Source organism: Hyla sarda, chromosome 9 (assembly GCF_029499605.1).
Source record: "Hyla sarda isolate aHylSar1 chromosome 9, aHylSar1.hap1, whole genome shotgun sequence".
In the NCBI taxonomy this organism is placed as follows: Eukaryota; Metazoa; Chordata; class Amphibia; order Anura; family Hylidae; genus Hyla; species Hyla sarda.
The window spans coordinates 35,018,096-35,045,601 of record NC_079197.1 but is presented as its reverse complement, the minus strand read 5'-3'; the positions used below and the strand labels follow the sequence as shown (position 1 = coordinate 35,045,601).

The 27,506-nt window shown below is 42.9% G+C and overlaps 1 protein-coding gene and 1 long non-coding RNA gene across 7 annotated transcripts in view; one reads left to right on the top strand and one right to left on the bottom strand.

The window, feature by feature from the left end:
• Window positions 1-27,506, top strand: part of LOC130290986 (uncharacterized) — a 69,767-nt gene that overhangs the window by 37,226 nt on the left and 5,035 nt on the right. The window lies entirely within an intron of this gene.
• Window positions 12,635-27,506, bottom strand: part of STRBP (spermatid perinuclear RNA binding protein) — a 163,189-nt gene continuing 148,317 nt past the window's right edge. For all 6 annotated transcript variants that reach the window (XM_056539275.1, XM_056539271.1, XM_056539276.1 and 3 more), the window contains 5 exons: window positions 26,749-26,883; window positions 24,516-24,656; window positions 19,492-19,615; window positions 16,309-16,353; window positions 12,635-13,093 (listed from right to left, as the gene is read on the bottom strand). In XM_056539275.1, coding sequence (XP_056395250.1) covers window positions 13,017-13,093; window positions 16,309-16,353; window positions 19,492-19,615; window positions 24,516-24,656; window positions 26,749-26,883 — 522 coding nt within the window. In that variant the 3' untranslated portion in view covers window positions 12,635-13,016. The remainder of the gene's footprint in view (window positions 13,094-16,308; window positions 16,354-19,491; window positions 19,616-24,515; window positions 24,657-26,748; window positions 26,884-27,506) is intronic.

Genomic DNA, 27,506 nt, shown 5'->3' with positions numbered 1-27,506 from the left:
ATACAGTAATTACTCTAATACTATGAATAGAATGCAGGGCACAGATGCTATGAGAGGGCTTTACCAGATGTTCTGATGCCCTGAAGTGTCTACTGTACAAAGCTAAACCTGTAACTCTATATATTTCCTAGTAACTAACTGTGCAATGACCAACTGGGAATAAACAAAACTATAAGGCTTATTGAAAATGAAGGAAACTTCAATGGATTCCATAAGTTTATTATGGTGAATGTACAGGGCTCATGTAGTGATGATGCTATATGAACATAAAACTGTTGTGGTATAGCATTTCCAGATGTAGAGATTATATGCTTGGTTAAGATAATTTCACTATGTAAATCCACAGATAACTATGTTCCATAATACAGCTGTATTTAACTGTCTGCATTATAGCTTTGGTTATCTAAGTTCGATTTATTAGGATCACATGGGGCCCAGGTGTTTTACTCATAAAGACCTTATAAAGCAGCCACATTATACCCATTGGACATAGCAAGACAATCCACCTATCGCTGTGGGGTCCATGGTCAGAGGACAGGAATTGTGATATTAAATTGTAATAAAATAAAGAACATAAAAAAAAAAAACAACAAAAATTTACTTTATAGGGGTACTCCGCTGCTTAGGGTTTGGAACAAACTGTTCCGAATGCTGGAGCTGGTGCCGGGAGCTTGTGACGTCATAGCCCTGCCCCCTCGTGATGTCACACCCCGCCCCCTAAATGCAAGTCTATGGGAGGGGGCGTGACGGCCGTCACGCCCCCTCCCATAGACTTGCATTTAGGGGGCGGGGTGTGACATCACGAGGGGGCAGGGCTATGATGTCACAAGCTCCCGGCACCAGCTCCAGCGTTCAGAACAGTTTGTTCCAAACACTGTGCAGTGGAGTACCCCTTTAATGCTTTACCAACCATGGCATGCTTACAGATTCTTAAACCTCCATAGAAAAATTATACACTTTTATTAGTTGTTAGGGGCCCAAAAATACAATTCTATGAACGGGTATAAACTGGAACAGATTACAGGTAAAATAAACGGTGCCCAATTCTTTAACCCCTTAATCATGCTCCCGTGATATAACGTGGGGTCCCACAGTGACCCCACATCATAGTGAAGCCGGGACCCGCCTCTAATAGTGTGCGGCACTGATCGTGGTGCCACGGGCTATTAACCCTTTAGCCGCGCGCTCAAAGCTGAGCCACGCGGCTAAAAGTGAAAGTAAAAAGTGCCGGTTAGCTCAGGGAGCTGTTCGGGATCGCCACGGTGAAATCGCGGTATCCCGAACAGCTGTACTACAGGAGGAAGGTCTCTTACCTTCCTTCAGTCCGATCGCCGATTGAATGCTTCAAGCCTGATATCCAGGCTTGAGCAATCAATCGCCGAAAACCCTGATCAATGTTATGGAGATGCATTGAACAGTGTTAAAGATCAGTAAATGCAATGCTATAGCCTCCTATGGGGCTATAATATTCCAAAAGAAAAGTGTAAAAAAATAATTAACCCTTTGAATTATCCCTTCCCCTAATAAAAGTTTGAATCACCCGGCATTTCCAATAATAAAAAAAAAAAACTGTGTAAATAAAAACAAAAATAAACATATGTGGTATGGCCGCGTGCAGAAATGTCAGATTTAAAAAAAATATACTGCTAATTAAACCGCACGGTTAATGGCGTGCGCACGAAAAAATTCCAAAGTCCAAAATAGCGTATTTTTGGTCACTTTTTATATCATGAAAAGATGAATAAAAGGCGATCAAAAAGTCAGATCAATGCAGATCACGGCGCAAAAAATGAGCCCTCATAGCGCCCTGAACACGGAAAAATAAAAAAGTTATAGGGGTCAGAAGATGACAATTTTAAACGTATACATTTTCCTGCATGTAGTTATGATTTTTTTTCTGAAGTATGACAAAATCAAACCTATATAAGTAGGGGATCTACAGAATAAAGATAAGGTGTCATTTTTACAGAAAAATGTACTACGTAGAAACGGAAGCCCCCAAAAGTTACAAAATGGCTGTATTCTTTCAATTTTGTCGCACAATGATTTTTTTTCCCGTTTCGCCATAGATTTTTGGGTAAAATGACTGATATCATTACAAAGAAGAATTGGTGGCGCAAAAAATAAGCCATAATACAGATTTTTTGGTGCAAAATTTTAAGAGTTATGATTTTTTAAAGGTAAGGAGGAAAAAACGAAAAAGAGCAAAAATCGAAAAACGCCCGGTCCTTAAGGGGTTAAAAGTGGTGCCAGTGATGCCAAAATCAAAAATGTCCAAAGGGGGCGATTTAGTAGGGCTGGTGTTCTAGCAGCTGTAGCATTTGGACGATTCATCGCAAGGCTACGCCTTCTTAAAGGAGTACTCAGATAGGAAAAGTCATCCCCTATCCGACTGCTGGGACCCCCCCCGCACGGTGCCCCGGCTCTCCTAAATGGAGTGTGTCAACCAACGCACGAAGTGGTGGCCGACATGCCCCCTCCATGCAGCTGTATGGGAGAGTCGGAGATTTCCGAGTGCACCGCGCCGACTCTCCCACAGTGTCTGACAGTTTTAGAAAAACATATTTACTAATCTTCTCACATTGAATGTTGTGGATTTGAGCTCTAGAAACCCGACCGATCAGTGCAGTTTAAAAAATAAAAACGCAAGGAAAAGCGCCAGATTAGTAAATAACATAGAAAAAAAACCCTACAAAGAAAACTACACTCCACCCTTCATAAATCAGGGTCACTGGGGGAAAATTATCAAAACCTTTGCAGAGAAAAGTTGCCCATAGCAACCAATCACCTCCCTTCTTTCATTTTTAGAGACCTCAGAAAAATGAAAGCAGCGATCTGAATGGTTGCTATGGGCAACTGGGCAATATTTCCTCTGCGCAGGTTTTGATAAATATCCCCATTGTGTATATACATTACTGATCCTGAGTTATATATCAGACAGGAGGCTCATATCTTGCATTAAACCTTTCTTTTTAATGTCCATAGCAGAAAATTACAGAGAATTTACTTCATAACATTAGAAAAATTTATTAAAACTACAACTCCCAGCAGCCCCTGGAATCCCCTCCCCTGGGGCGGAGACCCTATATAAGGGGCAGCTAGTTAAGTATAACAATTTTTATCTTCATTGTTTTTTCATATAGAGATTTCCTTTATTGTTCTTTCATTGTACCAGGTTACTGGTGTGGGGACCCTTTCATGTGTCCCTATTTCTCCAGCTGTCCTGGTTTTGTTTTTCCAACTCATTCTATATATATTTCTATATACTCTACATATTTATATATACTGTCCTATATTTTCTATTAATTGTATTTCAGTGTTATTATTATCTTCCTTTTCGGTCTCTACATTCCCTTTGTGTTTTCACTGTTCCCGGTTCTGTTACTCCGGGTCCTCTCTCCTGTCAGGCGCCATTTTACCCTACTTTCGCGCCGTCTTCTTCGGCTTATTTCGCCGTTCTCGTCCTTTTCGCGGGCTCTGCAACGTTCGGGGGGCGTGTCCGAGTGACGCGTCCCTTGCGACGCGCCTCCGCTGAGTCCCCGCGTCCTATCACAGAAGTTCTAGCCGTAGTCTCGCGAGACTACGGCTGTGAGCTCTGCTTACTGGGATCCTCCTCCTCTCACCGTCGCCAGTGTTGTGCGAGCGGTGAGAGGAGCGCCAGCATTTAGGTATAGATCCCAGTGAGTTATCTAAGATAGTTTATTGCTAAATTATTACTGTCAGTTAAGCTACTTGTAGCTTCCCCTTACTCATACTGACATCTATAAGATGGCTGGAGATAATTCTACTCCATTTTCTACCCATGTTAATGAGGCTATTGATATTGAAGCCTCTCAAATAATGTCCGCTTCCCAGATTCAGGACTTGATTACTAAGTCCATTCAGGCAGCTCTGGCTGCTAATGTACGTTCTGACCCCTCTTTGCCCTCTACCTCTACTGAGCCAGTTAAGGGTAAAGTGACACAAAAACGTAAACATGTGAACGTACACTACGACTCCCCGGCAGGGGAAGTTTATAATGTGCCCCAGGCAGGACCCGAACCGGCCTGCCGCACCCCGCATCTCAGTGACCTCCCTCGACCCTTGGGCCCCAAGGAGAATATTAAAAAAGGGCTGAAGTCCGCCAGGCGTATAAAACCGGACTCATACAACACGTCTAATGACGAGTCATCCGGCGAGTCGGACACGGCTCAAGCCACGGACTCTGACTCTGATAATGAAGATGCGGGGTTTCAGGCTGACTGTCATGATGCCGAACCTGAAGTGTCCAGTGAGGCGATTTTAGACGCTCAGGGACAACCACTCTTCAATCCTGATGAGATCATACATCCTCGCTCAGGTGACTGGGCACCACTACCACACGTAGCTCAGTACATAGAGCATTGGACTAGACGGTCACTAGACCGCACAAATAGGAACAAACTCACGGCGGAATGCCCTAGGCCCTATGTGGCCAAGAAGGTGGCGGTCACCCCAGAGATAGACCCGGTCCTCCTTAAGTACCTGACCCGGGCTGGCAAATATTCCAAGAAGGGCATTGAACGGTCCTTCAAATTAATACAGGATCGCATACTAGATCTGCTTGGACCGCTCACAAAGATTCTTAATTTATCTGAACAAGCAGCCTCAGCTGACCAACCGGTAGACTTGTCACAACTTAGAGGTTGGGCCCAGCGTGCGATATGCATGCTAGGCAGCACAAACACGGCGTGCTCTACCGAACGTCGCCGTTCGATTTTAATGAAGCTGGAACCCCAGCTCAGTCATTTAGCGGAGAATGAGCCCGGACCCTCCGCTGAAGGTCTCCTCTTTGGAGAAGATCTCATTAAGAACATTAATAAGGTGGTCAGCCTATTTTCCAGTCTAGATAAGGCGCAGACCTCACTAAAGAAAACGGGCCAAACTACCAAGGTTTTTGGCAAGGCCGGTAGAGGCAGAGGCCGATCTGCCGGTCGCTCAATCCCCTATAGGCCCTATGTTAGAGCTGCGCACCAACAGTTTGCTCCCGCTCAACAACAGTACACGATGCCTGTGGCCCAGCCGGCCCCTTTCTTTCCCCCTCGAGGACGCCCCTGGAGAGGACGTGGAGGCCGCGGATATCCTAGGTCTCGTCCACCGACCGGTGAGTACACACACAATTTCCATTCCACACACAACGGTGGGGGGCAGACTGATGTATTTTTCCCACGTCTGGTCCATGATTACGGCAGACGTGTGGATCCTCAATACGGTAGCAGGCTACCAGATAGAGTTCCAATCTCTCCCCGTACTGAATTCTATTCCTCCACCCATTCAGTTTTCCGCTCAAAACATAGTACTCATAGACAACGAGCTCCGAGAGCTCCTGTCCAAACAGGCGGTGATAGAGGTAAACCCCTTGTCCCCCGGTTTTGTAAGCAACCTCTTCTTGGTAAAGAAGAAGGATGGCGGTTATCGCCCGGTGATAAATCTAAGAGATTTAAACCAACACGTGATATATCGACACTTCAAGATGGAGGGTATCCATCTATTACGCGACCTTCTCTGGCCAGGAGACTGGTTGGTGAAGATCGACTTAAAGGATGCATATCTTACCGTTCCTATTCACCACTCGTCCCAACCGTTTCTTCGGTTTCTATGGAGGGAACGAATGTGGCAATTCACCTGCCTGCCATTCGGATTATCATCAGCCCCTTGGTGTTTCACCAAGTTACTGAAACCGGTGGTAGCCGCGCTCCGGAGCAGGGGGGTACGGCTTATCATCTACCTGGACGATCTGCTGATCATGGCACGTTCCAGAACGCAGGCCCTGTTACACAAACAATGGGCGGTTTCTCTGATGGAGGACTTAGGATTCCTCATCAACCACAAGAAATCTGTGCTGACTCCCTCATAAGAACTAGAATTCCTAGGTTTCCTAGTGGATACCAAACGTGCCGTTCTGATGCTACCAACCTCCAAATTAGCTCTGATTCGGAAGGAAATCAGAACGACTTTGCGCAGGGGTCGAGTGTCCCTGAGGATGATTGCACGCATAGTCGGCCTATTATCAGCCTCGATTCAAGCCATCTTCCCGGCCCCACTTCATTATCGGGCCCTTCAACGACTCAAGAATCTTCACATACGCCAGGGTCTCCGCTATGCAGACGAAGTTGCCCTTTGCCCGGAGGCAGTGGAGGAATTACACTGGTGGCTACGCCATGCCGTCGAATGGAACGGCAAGACTATATTCAATTCCTGCCCGGACATCATAATAGAGTCCGATGCGAGCCGCCAAGACTGGGGGGCTCGTTGCGGGCACAATACCACAGGAGGGAGATGGTCCGCAGAGGAGTCTCTCCTCCACATCAATGCCCTGGAACTTTTGGCAGCGTTCTTTGCTATCAAGAGTTTTCTCCCTCACAATACCAATTGTTGCGTTCTTTTACGCATGGACAATGTGGCTGCGGTTCAATATGTCAACCGCCTTGGGGGGACGAGGTCCAGGGTACTGGCAGACATCGCATCCGAATTCTGGCACTTCTGCTTGTCCCGGGACATCATTCCTATTGCGGAATATCTTCCTGGTGTGTCCAACACAGTGGCAGACTGGAATTCTCGTTATTTGAGGGATTCCAGCGATTGGACATTAGACCGTTCTACTTTTCGGGCTTTGTGGAATCTTTGGGGTCCCTTACACACGGACCTCTTCGCATCTCGCCTCAATCGACAACTGCCTCGCTTTTACAGCTGGAGGCCGGACCCGGAAGCATCCGCAGTGGACGCATTCCGCCAGATCTGGTCACGGGGTACACACTATGCGTTCCCCCCATTCAATACGATCTCCAGATTCCTTCTCCAAGTACTGAATCAGAAGGCGACGGTGGTGTTGATCACCCCTTGGTGGCCGACACAACCGTGGTTTCCCCTTCTCCTAGGGATGACAATCGACTTTCCTCGACTGATTCCCCAGTCACCTCACCTTCTCATGAACCCTATCATGGGTCCTCATCCGTTGATTTTGGAGGGCAACCTTCCACTCCTTGCGTGGTTGGTTTCGGGATCCCGGACAACGGTGGTGACCTTTCACAGGCGGCTAGAGACCTCCTTGCCTTGGCCTGGGCCCCAGGGACTAGATCGGCATATCGATCGGCCTGGGCTTTGTGGGTTCGTTGGTGTGATCAACGGCAAGTTGATGCCGTTCAAGCACCTGTTTCAGTGATAGTGAACTACCTTGCGGACTCTTTTGAGTCTGGGAAATCGTATAGTTCACTCAACGTGTACAGATCCGCCATATCGGCATACCATTGCCCGGTGGACGCATTGCCAGTTGGCAAACATCCTTTGGTATGTAGGCTCTTAAGGGGAGTAAAATATAAGCGTCCTCCCCGTCCTAGATACCAGTCTACTTGGGATGTCTCCCGGGTGTTAGAACTCTTTTCCTCCTGGGCGGATAATGATGCTCTCACCCTAAAATTTTTATCCCTAAAAATTACTACCCTTTTATGTTTAGTGTCTATTAAACGGGTGTCGGATGTTAAAGCGTTGGATATCTCCAGGCGACAGTTTTCGCCGGAAGGAGTACGCTTTTCTGTGGTTCGCAGAACCAAGACAGGACTTCACTCCGTCTTCTATCCCTTTTTTCCGGATCACCCGCGCCTGTGCGTAGTACGCTGTCTACAAACATATGAGGTGCGGACCACGCCTCTGCGATCCGAGTCTCACAATCAATTATTGTTATCGTATGTCAAGCCTCATCTTCCGGTATCCTCGGCTACCTTGGCCAGGTGGGTCAGATCAGTCATGGAAATGGCTGGGATTGACATTTCTCTCTTTGGTGCCCACTCTTCTAGAGGAGCTATGGCCACCAAAGTGATTACTTCAGGAGGTTCGCTTTCGGACCTTTTGTTGGCCGCCGATTGGTCGTCCGAGACGACTTTTCGGCAGTTTTATTTTAGGCCACAAGAACACGTTTCTGCATCTGTACTTTGACATGTCTGTTCTTCTGTCTTTAGCTTTAAAATTGCAAGATATGAGCCTCCTGTCTGATATATAAATCGAGATTTTCCTAGCTAACGTGACGGAAAATATAAGTTATATGAAGACAGGAGGCGAGTATCTTCCCTCCCGACCCCACCCTGTCATGGTGTTCCTTTCTCGTTTCAGGATATTGAAGAACGGGACTTCCTTCTACACAGAAGAATCTGAGGAGACCCTGAGTTACAGTGGTTATGCTTTTCTGTTCCAGTTCGAACACAGTTCACGGAGGCCCAGTTGGCCCTGACGACCAGGTTCCAGTTGAAACACAGTTGCTGGGGGCCCAGTTGGCCCTGTCGTCTAGTTCCGGAGATGGAATTCGTTTGCCGTCGGAGTGTATCCGGGGTATCAAGATGTCGTGCGCTGTTCCGAAGTTCGCACGAAAGAAAGAGGAAGAGGAGATCCAGCCAGCCCCTTATATAGGGTCTCCGCCCCAGGGGAGGGGATTCCAGGGGCTGCTGGGAGTTGTAGTTTTAATAAATTTTTCTAATGTTATGAAGTAAATTCTCTGTAATTTTCTGCTATGGGCATTAAAAAGAAAGGTTTAATGCAAGATATGAGCCTCCTGTCTTCATATAACTTATATTTTCCGTCACGTTAGCTAGGAAAATCTCGATTTATATCCTGTACTCTTCTCTCTGGCGCCTACTACTAATCTATCATATATATCACACTACCTACTGCCCATTTATCATATCACACTGCCAGCTGCTAATTTATACAATAAATATATATCAAGGTTGTATGGGGGGGGGGGGGGGGGTATATTGGTGTTGTACACCTTGTGAGGGAGGAGCTTAGGGTCTCCCTCTGTAGGTTTCGCAGGGGTGTCCCTAAATTTATTGTTCCAGCACTGTCTCCAACTTGGAAGTTTGAATTAAATTACAGCTCTAATTGATCATTTAGAACAAATAGAACCATGTAAATGTCTAAAAGAAATGGTAGGAAAAAAAAAACTTTTTTAATTTTTTTACATGGGGACACTAATCTCATCATAGTCCTTTATTCACTACCATTCCCTTTCATAACATATCATTACCTGCCATACAATCATTCTTCTGTGATTTACTGACCTTGGTTTTTTAAATTCTAATCCAATTTAGATTGTCTTCTATTCATTTGACCTTTTTAATATTCAGTTGACCTTTGTGGTTTCCATTAAATGTGATAATATTTCAATTAGCATCTGTTAATGTGAAATAAGTCTATTACCCACCATGGGTCTTAAAGGGGTACTCCAGTGGAAAACTTTTTTTTTTTTTATCAACTGATGCCAGAAAGTTAAACAGATTTGTTAATTACTTCTATTAAAAAATCTTAATCCTTCCAGTACATTAGCGGCTGTATGCTACAGAGGAAATTCTTTTCTTTTTGGATTTCTTTTCTGTCATGACCACAGTGCTCTATGGACCTCTGTCCATGTCAGGAACTGTCCAGAGCAGGAGAAAATCCCCATAGCAAACATATGCTGCTCTGGACAGTTCCTGACACGGACAGAGGTGTCAGCAGAGAGCACTGTGGACAGACAGAAAAGAAATCGCACAAGAAAAGAATTTCCTCTGTAGTATACAACCGCTAATAAGTACTGGAAGGATTAAAACATTTTAATAGAAGTGATTTACAAATCTGTTTAACTTTCTGGCACCAATTGATAAAAAAAAAAAGTTTTCCACCAGAGTACCCTTTAACCTCTTCAGGACGCAGGGCATATGGATACGCCCTGCATTCAGAGTCCTTAAGGACGCACGACGTATCCATACGCCCGTGGGAATTCCGGTCCCCACCGCTAGCCGGTTGGGGACCGGAGCCGGATGCCAGCTGAAATCGTTCAGCAGGCATCGCGGCATATCGCCAAGGGGGGTCATGATGACCCCCCCCATGTCGGCGATGACCACAGATCGCTGGACAATTCAGCCCAGCGATCTGCGGCGGATTCCGGGTCAATCGGGTCTCCAGTGACCCGGAATTACAGGCTGTTCGGGGCCGTCTCTGACGGCCCCGAACAGCCATAGCCAGCAGGGGTGAGGTGGCACTGGTGCCACCTCACGATCGCCCTGATTAGTCTGCCGGTTTACCGGCCGACCAATCAGCGCACCTGCTGCGGGTCTCACTCCCGCAACCCGCTCCGCCCCTCTTCCGGAGGACGTGATCGGGTACGGGAAGTGGACCCCGATCCCCGGCGTCCCTGTTGGGATCGGGGCCCCAGGAGCGGCGGCGGCGAGGGACTGACCTGCAGCGGCAGTGTGGATCAACAGTAGGAGGTGAGTGAGAGCCTCCTGCTGTTGCTTAGCAACAGCTCCCAGCATGCAAAAAGGGCATGCTGGGATCTGTAGTTATGCAACAGCAGGAGGCAGACCACCACAACTCCCAGCATTCCCTTATGGGCATGCTGGGACTTATAGTTTTGCAACAGCTGGAGGCACATTTTTCCTATGGAAAAGTGTACCTTCAGCTGTTGTATAACTACAACTCCCAGCTTGCACAAACAGCTAAAGTGCATGCTGGGAGTTGTAGTGATGCATCTGCTGGTTGCATAACTACAACTCCCAGCATGCCCGTTGGCTGTCGGTGACTGATGAGAGTTGTAGTTTTGCAACAGCTGAAGGCACACTGGTTGTGAAACTCAAGAGTTTTTTTTTAACCTAACTCAGTGTTTCACGACCGGTGTGCCTCCAGCTGTTGCAAACTACAACTCCCAGCATGCACCGTGCATGCTGGGAGTTGTAGTTTTGCAACAGCTGGAGGCACACTGGTTGTGAAACACTGAGTTAGGTCACAAACTCAGTGATACATAACCAGTGTGCCTACAGCTGTTGCAAAACAAACTCTCAGCATGTACAGTCTGTCAGCACATGCTGGGAGTTGCAGTTTTGCAACAGCTGGATGTTCTCCCCATTGTGAATGTACAGGGTACACTCACATGGGCGGAGGTTTACAGTAAGTATCGGTTGCAAGTTTGAGCTGCGGCAAATTTTCTGCCGCAGCTCAAACTGCCAGCGAGAAACTACTGTGAACCCCCGCCCGTGTGACTGTATCCTAAAAACACTACACTAAAAAAAAATTCCACCAAGATTCAAGCTTAAATGTCATTTGAAACTTAAACAGCACTGTGTGGCATGGTACGTCCCCCAAAAATTGATAAAAGGCTTCCTGCTATTTAGATTGAATTTCTGCCGGGTCTGACATTTCAGCGTATTTTCTGTTGATGCAACTTATTTGAGACTTTCCAATAAAAGTCACAGCTGATAAATTCCTGACCTCTGCATTTTATCCTCTATTGTAGACCACTATACTATTTCTGTAGAGAGAGAAAGGCTCTAAAGCAAAAGTCTCATAAAAGTCTCAACCAAAAAGACAGACTTTCTGAGAGACAAATATAGACCGTCTAAACAGTTTAATAAATGTGCCCCATATAGTCTAACAGTAGAAAGGCATATTGTGAAAATGCCACCGCTTCACACTCATGGAACCTTCATGCAAGTATAACATGACAGCTCCTTACATGACAGTGCGCTCAGCCTATCACCAGCCGAGGCAGGACATTGCTGCGGTTGACGATATGCTGACCGCAGTGTCATGTTTCGAGCCTAAGAAGCACGGAGCCGAGCAGCACCGGAGGAACGAGGCGCCGATACCAGAGCAACAAGTTAGAATTTGTTTAGTTTTTTTAGTTTTCGCAGCCCGGGCAAAGGGGAACTTAAAAGATTTCTGCCACATTTCTCCTTTACGGTTCACAGGATTTTCTGCTGCAGATTTCAATGTAAATTAAGTGACGGAGCACAGCTTCTAATTGGCAGTTACAAATCCTGTGCATCAAATCTGCGTAGGATCCTGTATGTGTGAACGCACCCTTAATGTCACTTGCAGCTTTCACCCTCCTGCCTGTCCCTTACACACATTCTACTTACGTTTTTAATTCATTTGGCTTGGCACGTGACTGGCCCGGTTCCTGTGACTGTTTTGTATGGAGAATTTACCTTTATGCTGTTGTATTGTTCTCCTGCTTCTACATACCTCTGTAGGGTTCTGATTGTACCCTGCATAGTTTGCACACGCTTGTTGTGCTCTCTGGAGTATTATTGTGGTATGTTTTTCACAAATACCATAAATAAATACTTTCAGGGAAAAAAAAATGGCTAATGAAAGAATGTGCCCAGCATCTTTTTATATTAGAATAATCTCTTGGCACATGGACCCAGGAGAAAACTATTTATTTTACTGTTTTAAATGGTTACTATCTTTAGGGGGGGGGGGGGGGCGAATGTTACCCAGACATGTCAAAAGTTTTGATTGCACGGGGTCTCAGTCCTGAGACTAGCTGTGATCACTAGTTATTATAAGCCGGTGACATTCGCAGCAGCATTCCAGGCTGTCAATCAAATCTGACCTTTTCACTACATAGACTGCTAAAGCGAAAAGGTTGGATCTGCCAGCCATGCAGTGAACTTCCCTATCTTATAGCTAGCGATTGCAGTGGGTCTCAAACGTGAGACCTGGTGCGATCAAAACTTTTGACATGTCTGGGCAACATGTCAAAAGCAGATTTTTTTTTTTTTTAAATGATAGTAACCCTTTTATTCTTCTGTTCTGACCTGCTTATTTCCAGACGACCTCGGAAGAGAAACAGGCAACGCTGTCCAACTGTAGGACAAAACATTTAATTTTGTTATCAGTTTAATATCATACATCCTTCACAAATGTATATTAATTTTACAGTCTCTTTCTTCATTTAAAAGTTATGTATTTTATCATCTACATCTTCCCTAGGACAGAAGGCTTCCTACCTCTGTTGCCAGATAAGACTTTCTATACATGGCTGTGCCTACTGGCAGTAAAAGAGTTAAGTTATCTGTAAATGAGGTAACATTTCACAGTACAATTTTCTTCAAGTTTTAAAGAACTAAATTTAGTTTTTTTTTGTTTGTTTTTTGTTAAAATAAAAAAAGTAGGAAAAAAGGGTCTTTACAAAGAAAAATAAGCTCCATCTCCGACATTCTGGACTTTCTGGTCCAATGTGTTTGTTAAAAAAAGGAGTAGTGGGGAACTGGATATGCTGGAAATTTCATCACTGGTAATAGAACCATCCTCTTGGGGATCCCTGAAAACAAGATAATAGTAGTGTAAAAACAATGACTCTCCACATGTATCACCAAGGGCAGGTAACAATTAGTTGTCAATTTCATCAAACATTTCCAGGAGGAATAACAGAGGACTTTCACAGAAAAATGTTCCTCCGTAGTAGTTATTGAAACAGACATGTTAGGAGAGCCAACAGGTCCTCTTTTGTACAATAATACAGCTTTATATCTATCTATTATATAGTGATCTGCCCTATCAACCAATCACAGTTCAGCTCTCATTTTACCAGAGCTCGATAACATATGAAAGCTGAGCTGTGATTGGTTGGTGTGGACAAAAGTGGACCAGTTTTTTTTGTGTCTGGTCCAGATTTATCAGTCTGTCATAGTGTTTAGATGGTATGAAGCACTTCTGCCACTTGGCCAGTTCTAGCATTGGAGAAGCAGACGCATGCGCCCAGGAATGTGGTGCACACTACATACTTATGAAAGGCTGCAGTCACATCAGGTTTTGTCACTATGGGGAAATTTCAATACCGGGTGCTCCCATTTCCCAGCCGGACCGGCGCCAAATCTCATTCACTTAAATGAGCCGACTGGAGTCAGATAGTGACTCATTTTTGCCCTGTATCCGGTTTTGTGACCGGACTTAAAACCGTGATATGCTGCGGTTTTAAGTCCGGTCACAAAACCGGATACGGGGCAAAAATGAGCCGACCAGAGTCACTATCTGACTACAGTCGGCTTATTTAAGTGAATGAGATTTGGCGCCGATCCGGCTGGGATACGGGAGCACCCGGCATTGAAATTTCACACTACGGCAGCCGTAGTGACAAAACGTGATGTGACTGCAGCCTAATAGACTGGTGCACCACTTAGGCAAAGCATCAGTATTACTATAACTCACCCATTGTGCAACTATATACCCTATAGCCAAGGTCATGTGATGTTTCTGAACACATTGGGGTAGACTTAGTATTGCAAAAGTGCCAAAAATAAATAAAAAGACAAAAACTAGCATAAGAAGACAAAATTTTGGCATAAAGTCAGTCAACTAGTAGATGATGTAACTTTTGACTGTGCATCTATTATAAAGCCTTTCAAATTGTGATAAATCCAGGACTTTTTTTTGGAAGGTCACACCAAATCAGTATTTCCAGACCAGGGTGCCTCCAGCTGTTGCAAAATTACAACTCTCAGCATGCCTGGACAGCCAAAGGCTGTCCAGGCATGCTGGGAGTTGTAGTTTTGCAACAGCTGGAGGCACCCTAGTTGGGAAATAGTGGTCTAAGTACTGGACGGTAATAGCATATCTTCCCTCGAAGAGCTAGTCTTTTGCCTGTATAGAGGCAGCAGATATACAAGAGCCGCTGCTTTTGCAGAACATGGCTGTTTACGCCACCTTAGTGCCTAGATACAGCTATACACAATAAAACTTTATGAAAATTGCCCACATTGTTCTGGCCTATTGTACGTGGAAATAAAAGATAATCAGCGGGTGCGGTCTCCTGCAGTGTTTACCGGAGCCCCTGCGCTACAGCAAAAACAAGTATTTTGTGCAACACAGCAAGACAAATACAAAAAAAATAAAAAATAACAGAGAAGCTGGTACTGAAAGGCGAAGGCACAGCATGAAGTTCTGCTTAGAAGTGTCCACAGGAACAGCACAATGTTCCAGCTCATATGTGCAAAAAAATCATTCAATACATTACATATAAAGTGGTTACCTCCATGGACTGTTTAATCCACTAATGGTAAATTGTATGTGTACTGAAGTAAAGGCTGTGGTGATAATATACATCAAGTGGCATCAATGAACAGCAACCTGCAGTAGAGCCCTACATAGGGATTGGGATCCCGCGGGACCCAACCCAAAACCTGCGGGCGGTCAAGAGGCTGCCCCACCCCCTGAGTACATTCACCAATCACTCACCAGGGAGGGGCTGCTGCTCCTCCTGTCTTCTCCCCTGCCGACAAAGTAGTTGCTGCTATATCATCTGTGCCCGGCGCTATTCCTTCCCCCTCTCAGCCTGCCTGCCCTGGAGGATTTTTCAGTTAAAGTGACCCTTCACTGTCCTCCACCTTCATTTTTTGCTGCTTCCACCCCTGCCTGGGCCCCTACGGTATGTAAAAATGCAATCTATACACAGCACACTCACTGTGTGCTGTGCCGTGGCCCTGGCGGTCGGCAATCCTCCCAGGGCCTCCATCTGTGTCTGCAGTCTGCTTTACACATGGGGGGGATGTGCAGAGAAGACGGCAGATAGAGCACTGCACCCTAGTGTCTTCTACAGACCTTAGGGTGCAATGCTCTGCAGTCTGCACATACCCTCCCATGTGTATAGTAGTGTGTGTAAATTCCTATACAGGTGGGGGTATGGGGGTAATACAGACACGGGTGCAATGCTCTGCACATACCCCCACCTGTATAGGAATGTACATACGCGCACACACACACTGCTATACACATGGGGGTTCGTGCAGACTGCAGAGCGTTGCACCTTAGGGTCTTCTACAGACCCTAGGGTGCAATGCTTTACAGTCTGCACATACCCTATAGGAGCTATAACAAAAAGTTAAAAAGTGTAAAAAAAATAATGTTAAAAAAACTAAAACTAAAAGTATGTGGTATTGTCTGAACTATTAAAAAATAATGTTAATTAAATTGCATGGTCAATGGCGTACACATAAAAAAAAATACTAAAGTTAAAAATTGTGTATTTGTGGTCACTTCATATGCCATAAAATTATAATAAAAAGCGATCGAGAGGTCCCATTTATGAACAAAAATGGTACCAATAAAAACTACAGACCATGGTGCAAAAAATATGTGCCCTCATACATCCCCGTAGGCCAGGTATGTGCAGAGCATTGCATCGGTCAGCCACTGCTATTCACATCTGTACATACACTGGCGTGCAATGCTCGGCACATACCCCCACATGTATAGTAGTGTGTGTACTACAGAGCATTGCACCCTAGTGTCTGAACATTCCTATGTTAGTGGAAGCAGGCGGGATTGGACAAACATTTTAGCGGGAGGGGGCGGGATTGGTCAATAAAGTAATCGGGAGCGGACTTTCATGTTGTAGTTTGTATATACTGTAAAACTTATGCAACCCTTTAAAGCAAACACCAAAGTACATCGGACATATTTATTTATTTATCAAGGCTGATGTCTCCATTTAACATATTGTAAATATCACATTACTTATTTATTAAAGTGTGTACATACCATAAGCGGGTGCAGCAGCACTGTATCCATACGGGGCTGCGTAACCTAGAGTTGAGACAAAAAAAAAAAAAAAAAACATTTGTTTAATGTCTAATTCTGTTTAAAGAGTTTACACTTTAAATGTATATCAGCAAATAACTAAGCTTATCCTATAGACTTGTGTGACTGTCTCGGTCATGTGACAAGGAAGTGGGAGAGAACTCGCTAACCGTGCACTTCTTCTGGCTCGTTCTGGTGATTGGCCAGACTCTGAACAATCAAAACTTTTGATATGGCTTTATGACGCATCAAAAGTTATTTTTGGTTAAAAGTGATTGCTCAATGCATACTGCAGTCTCTTTATAATGTCAGTATTATTGGTTTGCTCATTGTTTGCTTAGAACAGGGACTCAGCGATGATCATGTTCACACTGTGACTGCAGTGTATGTTTTATGTAAACTGTATCCTCTACCCTCATTGACTAAACAGACATCAAAAGAGTGTCCTATGTCAGGGCTGTATAGATTACTATGCCTATATAGTGGCATTCATTTAGGGGTATACATTGCAAAATACTCCCAACATATACCTTCACATTACTGCAAATGTAAACTTTAAGATGATCTGTATCTTCTGACAAGCTCTAGACACTTGACTCTCCAGGTGTTGGTTGTAGAACTACAACAGGTTGAAGACTGTTTCAGTTACAGTCATGGCTGTAAATGTTGGCACCCCAGAAATTTTGCAAGAAAATGAAGTATTTCTCACTGAAAAGGATTGCAGTTTATTATTCAGTACTTTTTTTATTTTTTTTAATAATCTACATAAAAAGTTACTTTCTAAATATATTTATGACGTTCCGTATTATAGTAAAGGGCTGAATTCATGGTTGTGCAGATACAGTCATGGCCGTAAATGTTGGCACCTATGAAATTATTCAAGAAAATGAAGTATTTCTCACAGAAAAGGATTGCAGTAACACGTTTTGCTATACACATGTTTATTCCCTTTGTGTGTATTGGAACTAAACCAAAAAAGGGAGGAAAAAAAGCTAATTGGACATAATGTCACACCAAACTCCAAAAATGGGCTGGACAAAATTATTGGCACCATTAACTTAATATTTGGTTGCACACCCTTTGGAAAAAATAACTGAAATCAGTGGCTTCCTATAACCATTATTAAGCTCCTTACACCTCTCAGCCGGAATATTGGACCACTCTTCCATTGCAAACTGCTCCAGGTCTCTCTTATTGGAAGGCGCCTTTTCCCAACAGCAATTTTAAGATTTCTCCACAGGTGATCAATAGGAATTAGATCTGGACTCATTGTTGGCCACTTCAGAACTCTCCAGCTCTTTGTTGCCATCCATTTCTGGGGGCTTTTAGACGTATGTTTGGGGTCAATGTCTTGCTGGAAGACCCAAGATCTCGGACGCAAACCCAGCTTTCTGACACTGGGCTGTACAGTGCGACCCAAAATCCATTGGTAATCCTCAGATTTCATGATGCCTTGCACACAATCAAGGCACCCAGTGCAAGAGGCAACAAAACAACCCCAAAACATAATTGAACCTTCACCATATTTCACTGTAGGAACTGTGTTCTTTTCTTTGTAGGCCTCATTCCGTTTTCGGTAAACAGTAGAATGATGTGCTTTACCAAAAAGCTCTATCTTGGTCTCATCTGCCCACAAGACGTTTTCCTAGAAGGAATTTGGCTTATTCAAGTTCATTTTGGCAATATGTAGTCTTTTTATGTCTCTGTGTCAGCAGTGGGGTCCTCCTGGGTCTCCTGCCACAGCGTTTCATTTCACTTAAATGTGGACGGATAGTTAGTGCTGACACTGATGCTTCCTGAGCCTGCAGGACAGCTTGAATATTTTTGGAACTTGTTTGGGGCTGCTTATCCACCATCCGGACTAGCCTGCATTGACACCTTTCATCAATTTTTCTCTTCTGTCCACACCCAGGAGATTAGCTACAGTGCCATGGGTTGCAAACTTCTTGATAATGTTGCGCTCAGTGGACAAAGGCAAATCTAGATCTCTGGAGATGGACTTGTAACCTTGAGATTGTTGATATTTTTCCACAATTTTGGTTCTCAAGTCCTCAGACAGTTCTCTTCTCCTCTTTCTGTTGTACATACTTAGTGTGGCACACACAGACACAATGCAAAGACTAAGTGAACTTCTCTCCTTTTAATCTGCTTTCAGGCGTGATTTTTATATTGCCCACACCTGTTACTTGCCCCAGGTGAGTTTAAAGGAGCATCACATGCTTGAAAAAAAATCTTATTTTTCCCCAATTTTGAAAGGGTGCCAATCATTTTGTCCAGACCATTTTTAGAGTTTGGGGTGACATTATGTCCAATTTGCTTTTTTTCCCCCTCCCTCTTTTGGTTTAATTCCAATACACACAAAGGGAATAAACATGTATATAGCAAAACGTGTGTTACTGCAATCCTTTTCTGTGAGAAATACTTCCATTTTCTTGAAAAATTTCAGGGGTGCCAACATTTACGGCCATGACTGTATCTGTACAACCATGAATTCAGCTCTTTACTATAATCCGGAACATCATAAATATATATAGAAAGTAACTTTTTATGTAGATTATTAAAAAAAGAAAAATAAATACTGAATAATGAACAGCAGCAAAGACTGTATTATTTCGGTCCATATGTTATTAGGTTATATGCGACAACCACTTATCTGTCAGAGGAACAGATGACTGGACATGGTAAAATCCAACAGATCAAAACCTTAAGATCTATTCACATGGGCGGAATTCGGCCTGAAATGAAAGCCCTATAAACTTCTATGGGATTCCGCACTCCCGTTGACACTTCGGAAATCCCGCTTGCGGGATTTCCGAAGTGTCAATGGGGAAACGGAATCCCATAGAAGTGTATTGGGCTTTCATATCAGGTGGAATTCCACTGCTGGAAATTCCACCATGTGAATAGACCCTTACTTTGTCTGACAAGTCATTAGGGTCCCTATAGACATTATGATTAACCCTGTCCAAAATGGCGTGAGTTAATGTGCATGACCAACTAAGGACAACAGATGAGGATTCTGTATATACATATATATATATATATATATATATATATATATATATATACATACACATACACAGATCATTCATTTTAAATAGAAACACTGAAAAGCTGCAAATATGATGACCTCAATGTATGTACCTTGAGTTATGTAACCAGGAGCAGCTGCAGCCCCCACAAATGCTCCCCGTGTTAATGCCACTCGTCCACGTCCTCGAGCTGCCTGTACAGCTGCCGTTACCGCTGTGCTGACCACTCCTTTTGTCTGCGATTAAAAGGAAAGAGAAATGAAATCATTATTTGCAGAAATGAACAGTAAGGACCACTGCTGGTTTAATAATAAGTTGTATTACCGCTGCTTACTACGAAAGCCTAATCTGTGAAATCATTTTACATACTTAGGAATCCATCTATCATTCCTGGTGCAAAGAAAAACAGATGTATGTACAGTATCCCGCTTCCTATACTAATGCAGACATAACCCGCGTTTCCTACTGGTGGCTTTAACAGCTGGATAGGGAGAATGCATGCTTTGCTGCTTCCTGTTCAGTCTGGGAATAAGTCACACATCAGCAAAATGAACTCCAGCAACATATTACCATCTACGTCCAAATGGAAGCGGAGAGCTGGGAGAGATAAAGTGGCGGAATTAATCTACGCTCCGTCTTTATAATGAAAATGAACTGTTAGCTGCATAATTAATGCTACGTATCTGCGCTGAAAGCTCTGGTGGAACATTAGGGAAGGACCGGCACGTTTTGGCCTCATTTACACATCACAAGGTTTAGGCTTCCTGCTGTGTACCTTCCATTTAGAAGATGTATGAAAATCCTGCAGGTAAAGAAATCTCTGGATAAAAAATTAGTATTTTCTCCTTTAGTAGAAATATTAAAGGGGTATTCCAGAATTTTTATTTTTTTTTTATATCAACTGGCTCCAGAAAGTTAAACAGATTTGTAAATTACTTCTATTAAAAAATCTTAATGCTTTCATTAATTATCAGCTGCTGAAGTTGAGTTGTTGTTTTCTGTCTGACAACGGTGCTCTCTGCTGACATCTCTGTCTGTCTCAGGAACTGCACAGAGGAGAAGAGGTATAGTATGGGGATTTGCTTCTAAACTGGGCAGTTCCCGAGACACGTGTCATCAGAGAGCACTTAGACAGAAAAGAACAAATCAACTTCAGAAGCTCATAAGTACTGAAAGGATTAAGATTTTTTAATAGAAGTAATTTACAAATCTGTTTAACTTTCTGGAGCCAGTTGATATATATATATATATATATATATATATAAAAAGTTTTTTCCTGGATAACCCTTTAATGCAGGTGGTTAGAGTCTATCCATTTGGTCATCACCTGTCTATGTAGTAGAGCTGACCATTCTGGGAGCGAGCAACTCATCATGGCGCCCCCCCCCCCCCCCCCTGCCAATTTATTCAGGGCACATACCAAAATAATACAAAGGATCATGGAGCCCAGATAAATATATACAATAAAGAGGATATGAAAGTCCGGCACTCACCACAAAGGTAAGCACTTCAAACGGTTATTGCAGCCGGATGGAGGATCAGGGAGACAGCGGACAGCACGGGGCGCTCAGAGCGCCCCGTGCTGTCCGCTGTCTCCCCGATCCTCCGTCTGGCTGCAATGACCATTTGAAGTGCTTACCGTTGCGGTGAGTGCCGGACTTTCATATCCTCTTATTATGCTGTATTTTTTAATGTCGTCCATTTGCTCAGTGCACTGCTGCTAGTATAGCCCAGTTATAGTCCCTTCTGTATTGCTGCTATCCTTCTCCATGTGGACTCCACTGGCGGTGCTGTTTAAGTGGTGCCGCTCCATACTCTCTTACCGATATATATACAATATATTACTGAGCTCTACAGTCTGTAAGGATCCTTAAAGCACAAAACTCATGCAGATCTTGGCAGTATTTGAGGTAATTCAAGAATGGGAACAAGCACAATGTCCTACAAATACACTCACACAACTTTGGCACGCAGACACATGGAAAATGCCCAGGTAACTCTTCTGCAAGGCGGATTCCCCCAGGCAAGTAGTTTAGCAGCAACGTCAACAATTCTCCAGTCAAGGATCAAAGAAGGAGCTGAAGAATTTGCATCCGTAATCTTACAATATTAAAATGCCGTCTATGCATGCTACCTCTTTATAAGTAGTTTTATTTTATTATGAACCAGAGGGTTCTTAGACGGACCCCCTCCACTACCCGCATAACACTTGCCTTGAAACATATGCGATTATCCACTTGAGGAAATTGTTGTAATGGTTTATATTCATGTTTTTCATGCTTATTTGTGTCTATTTGGATGACAGCATACTAGGAATTCTCCACATGACAAGTGCTGTATTTCAGTTCTACTACTCCAACATAAGGTACAAAGAGGAGGATACATACACAAGTATGGGGTCTAACCGCAAAAACATATTATTTAGATATAAACATATAATAAAAAAATAATATATATATATACAGTGGTCCCTCAAGTTACAATATTAATTGGCTCTGGGACGACCATTGTATGTTGAAACCATTGTATGTTGAGACCAGAACTCTGTGGAAACCTGGTAATTGGTTCTAAAGGCACCAAAATGTCATTCAAAAATAGGAAAAAGTGAGAATTAAAGAAAAATAAGTAGATAACTAATGTAGATAACTAAAGCAAGTCCTTACATATAAAAGTGATAAAGATCTGCTGGGAGCTGTAAATCACTGTCTATGTTAGTGTTTTCCAAGCAGGGAGCCTCCAGCTGTTGCAAAACTACAACTCACAGCATGCCCGGACAGCCAAAGGCTGTCCGGGCATGCTGTGAATTGTAGTTTTGCAACATCTGGGGCCACCCTTCTTGGGAAACACTGTCTATGTAGAGGACAGGAGCTTCTTCAGGGTCCTGTACAGTACACGCAATCTCCAAAAAAAGTAATGGAGTCGCCCTCACCTGGTGTCCAAAGGAGCAGCTAACTCTGGTACAGGTAAAGTGTACAGAACATGTAATACCTCCCTGTACTGTAGGGGGCGCTACCAGACACCAGTCAGTACATACACTTCAGTAATACAGGGCTTTTACCAGTGAATGCCCATTTTGATTGATCGGTTCTTCCAGCCATTGACACAGATCTGGACTGTCCGTACATTGTTTGTTGAGTCTGGTCTCAACTTACGATTGTCCAGAAAAGACCATTGTATGTTGAAACTATTGTATGTTGAGGCCATTGTAAGTTGAGGGATCACTGTATATATAAAATATATATATATATATATATATATATATATATATATATATATATATATAAAAATATATATATATATGTATTATTTGCATTTAGAAATAAACAGATTTGCAATGAGTGTATATATCAAACAATTTTTTACTGTCTAAGCTTCTGCAGCTTGCGGTGCATTATAATATATAGGAAGCTGCTTAATACCGTTCTTTTTTCATTCTATAAGACAGCTCAGGCTGTAGCCCCCTCTCTAATCTTAAATTGTTTATATTATTATACTTCATTTTAGATTAGAATTCAGGAGAAGAGTGTGAGGGGCCGCAGACTGAGCACTCAGAGCCTTATACTGCATTGTGCCCTTGAAAGCCATACTATTACTATTGCAATATTGCATGAGTTTTAACTTTAAGAATAACAAATATATTGGGATTAAGCAGCCTGTTAGCATCATTGCCTAGCTACATTATCAAAGTGCCAGCTAATGAGACAGAAATGTATTTTTCTACCCATTGTAATCTGCCTAGTTAAACATGTCCCTTATAAATCATTCCCAGCTGATAAACATGTAATTTATACAAATATCACAAACACACACAAACACATACATACATATAAATATATGTGTGTGTGTGTAGATAAATAGATAGATAGATACACCTTAGGCCCTGTTCGCACTACGGAAATTCTGCATGGATTCCGCTTTTCGCAGCTTTCCTTTGATCTCAATAGGAATTCTGCTGTTCATGCATCAGAAGTAGTTTTATAGCTAAGCTTCCCACAAGGATTTGGATTTTGGAGGAGGATTGAACATGTTTTGTCACAATCTGCCAGAGAAGTGCCATTTGTCACGGGGACGTATATTATGTCTGCAGTAGACCGAAACATACAAAAGTGCAGCTTCCAGACCCATTTTGAACGGAGAAGACCCACTGTCTAGAGGGTCTATTCACGTGGCAGAATTCCACCTCAAATTAAAGCCCATAGACTTCTATGTGATTCCGCACTCCTATTTACGCTTGCGGAATTTCAGAAGTGTGAATTGGAGTGCGGAATCCCATAGAAGTCTATGGGCTTTAATTTGAGCGGAAATCCTGTCGTGTGAATAGACCCTAAAACATAAATTCCCTTAGCCACTTCCAGAACGGCTCATAACTCCCCTTCCTGACCAGACACATTTTCCGATCTTTTAGTACATGCAGATTTGAGAGTTATAAAATGTCTCCTCATTCCGTTATTAAAATTTTTGCGACATTGCGAGATACATCAAGCTTTATGTAATGTTTATAATGACACAAATTGACACTAAAATAATGTTTTAAATTGCATCACTTTTTGTTACTGTCATTACTATATAGGGGACAGGGCTAGGGGCTAGTTTGGACTGTTTCATTTTTTTATTACATTTATTTTTCCTTTTTCTATACTTTATTTCACATTTATTTTGTGACCCACATAAGGTCATACGAGACCTTTGGGGGACATTTTCTTACTATACTGCATATTTATTATTACTGATTTCCCAGTTACATGGGAATACATTGTCTACCCAGCCATTCCTGCATATACCCAGAATCACCTGATCCTCTGGCTGAAAAGCTGATTCCTGCTGAGCTTTAGGCACAGCTCTCATTAAGTGCTGTGTATATAGCGATCAACAAGGTAGGGACGTTTACACACCATCCCTGCCTTCACTTTGGAGAGCCTGGCTGTCAATGAAAGCCAGTTCTCCACTCTAATAGTGACATGTTTTCCATGTTACTGCGATACACTGCATGGCGGTTTTAGAACAACTGTGCAGAGTTATCTGCCAACCACCCGGACAGTTATAATCTATTGGCGGTCGGCAAGTGATTAATCATTTTCCCAGACTAACAGCAATGCCATCAAACCATTGTCCTATTTCATGACATGGAAATCTCACCTGTGGAATAATTTTCTTCTTCTTGTTATTTGCTGCGTTTGGCCCAGAGAATAGTTTCTCGAGAGCAGCGAGTGCTGCACTGGCTTTTGCTACCTTCTTATTTGGACCGGCTCCTCTGAATTTCTGTGTGTCCACTTCAACCTATAATACAGAGGATATAACAGATTTATAAAAAAGTGTACAGCAAAATTCTAATAAATCAGCATCACTAGGACAGCAAAGGTGGCAAAATATCAGATTTTATAGACATTTTATAGGTGTAAAAATGGACAGTCACCCACATGAATGCAAAGGTCACTATACTTGTACGTAGGCAGCATTACAAGAAGTCACTACGTCAAGTTTCGTCTCACTCCTGAACATTTGTCAATGCTCTACACTTCCCTAGGATGCCCATGTGACATGCAGGGTTGGCTTTTCCTTGTTTACACAAAACAATCATTCCTATTTATACACCAATACATACATGTAAGGCTGCATGCACACCACGTTTTTGCATTACAGTTCCCGAATACGTTTTCAATGTGAAACCCGTACGGAACTGTATTGAAAACCGTATGCATTGACTCTCCATTAAAAACCGTATGCCAAAAGATGCATCAGGTTGTGTCCGTTTTGCAATCTGTACGGTTTTGTCAGTTTTTTTTCCCTTACCCAAAACTGTAGTCTACTACGTTTTTTGGTCCGGGTGAAAAACTGAATTAAACCGTATACATTTAAGATGGGAGTCAATGGGAACCGTACAGAACTGTATGTGTGTGCGCTTCCATCCGGTTTTCACCATACTGTTTTTGACTTCGCACTGTTTTTTTTCTTGGAATTTCAATCAAACAAGTGAAACTTTATTCAAAATGGAGTGAAAAGTTAAAAACATATACGGTTTTTTTCTTACAAAACGGATGCAACCAGACATCATTTTTCAAACCTTATACGGTTTTTAACTGTATACGGGATGAAATTTGTGCACACGTTTTGATACAGTTTAGTCAGGTTTTGAGGAATCCGTCTTTCAACTGTATTGCAAAAACGTGGTGTGAATGCACCCTAAGTCAGGTTCTCATTATCGGGTGCATGATCATTCCTAGGAATGCTTGGTCCCAATAGCTGTACTGTGTAAAATGGCCAGCGACTGATCTTATATTTTGTGTGGCCAATAAAATTAACATTATGGGCTGCATCATTATTTTTTTTTACAAGCAGTACCACCCTTGTCTATGGGCTGTGTGTGGTATTGCAGCTAATCTCCATTTAAATGGTCCAAAACCAACATTAGTCAGTTGGGGTTGGCAGATTTTTTAAACATGACTCTTTCTTTGATACCTTTACAACCTTCCATTAAAGGGGTTATCCAGGAATAGAAGAACAGAGCAGGTTTATTCAAAAAACAGCACCACACCTGTCCTCAGGTTATGTGTGGTATTGCAGCTCCGTTCCATAGAAGTGAATAGAACAAAGTTGTAATACCACACACAACCTGTGGACAGGTGTGGTGCTGTTTTTGAAAGAAATTAGCTCTGTTTTTCTAGTCCCGGATAATTCCTTTAATGTAAGGTTGTAAAGGTATCAAAGAAAGAGTCATGTGCAAAAATCTGCCAACCCCAACTGACAGAGTATCTGCCTAATATTGGTTTTAGACCATTTATGTGTGGTATTGTAGCTTAACCCCATTCATTTCAATGGGGATCAGCTGCAATAGCGCACAAAGCCCATGGACAAGGGTGGCACTGTTTGTAAAATACAGTCAATAGTCGCAGCAGTCGGCACAACCAGAACGTAGACTCCTTACATACATGCACCATTAATTTTCAGAGATACCATCCGGAGGCACAAACGGGGTGCTCAATCCTCAACAAAGTATATCGTTAAAGCAATGATAGATGAAATATGAACATAGGAGGCACTCCGCATCATGTGCTCAATGTAGATTTAATGATCTTGGTGCAGTAAAATGCAGCGGACACCACTAGCGGAGTTGTAGTGACAGCAGCTGTTTCACACCAAGTAGGTGTTTCATCAGACTACCTAGTCTATTGACTCCTATTTTAATATTTCATCTATCATTGTTTCACTGTTTATAAAATAGTGTGTGTGGTTTTAGAACTTTGCCCCATTAATTTCAGTGAAACTGAGCTGCAATTCTTCACTCAACCTGAGGACAGGTGTGGTGCTGTTTTTGGAAGAAATCGGTTCTGTTTTTCTAATCCTGGATAACCCCTTTAAGACACTAACTTACCTCCATTACAAAACGCTTATCATGACTTCCTCCGCTCTCTGATATTAACTCATATTTCAACCCTCTTCTCTTTTCATTTAGCTCCATGACAGGATTTTTTCCACTGGCTGTAAGAATGGGGCCCTGCGTCCTGACCTGTGGAGACAAATCACATATTGCATTCTACACCAAGATATAGATAAAGTATACACGACAAGGAAATAATTCTACCACTGTACAAATCACTAGTCAGACCACACATAGAATACTGTGTACAGTACTGGGCACCAGTGTACAAGAAAGATATAGTGGAGCTGGAGAGGGTTCAAAGACGGGCAACCAGGGTAATACGGGGAATGGGAGGACTACAGTACCCAGAAAGATTATCAGTATTAGGGAATTATCATTAGGGGATTATCAGAATTATTTAATTTAGAAAAAAGACGGATAAGAGGTGATCTAAAAACTATGTAGAAATATATCAGGGGGCAGTACAGAGATCTCTCCCTTTATCTATTTATACCCAGGACTGTATCTATAACAAGGGGGTTATTGAGGAAAGAAGGTTTCTACACCAGCACAGACGGGGGTTCTTTACTGTAAGAGCAGTGAGACTATAGAACTCTTTCCCGGAGGAGGTGGTCATGGTGAACTCTGTAAAAGTTCAAAAGGGGCCTGGATGTATTTCTGGAGAGTAATAACATTACAGGTTATGGATACTAGATTTATAGGGACAGAACGTTGAATTGGGGATTTATTCTAAATGCCATATCTCATTT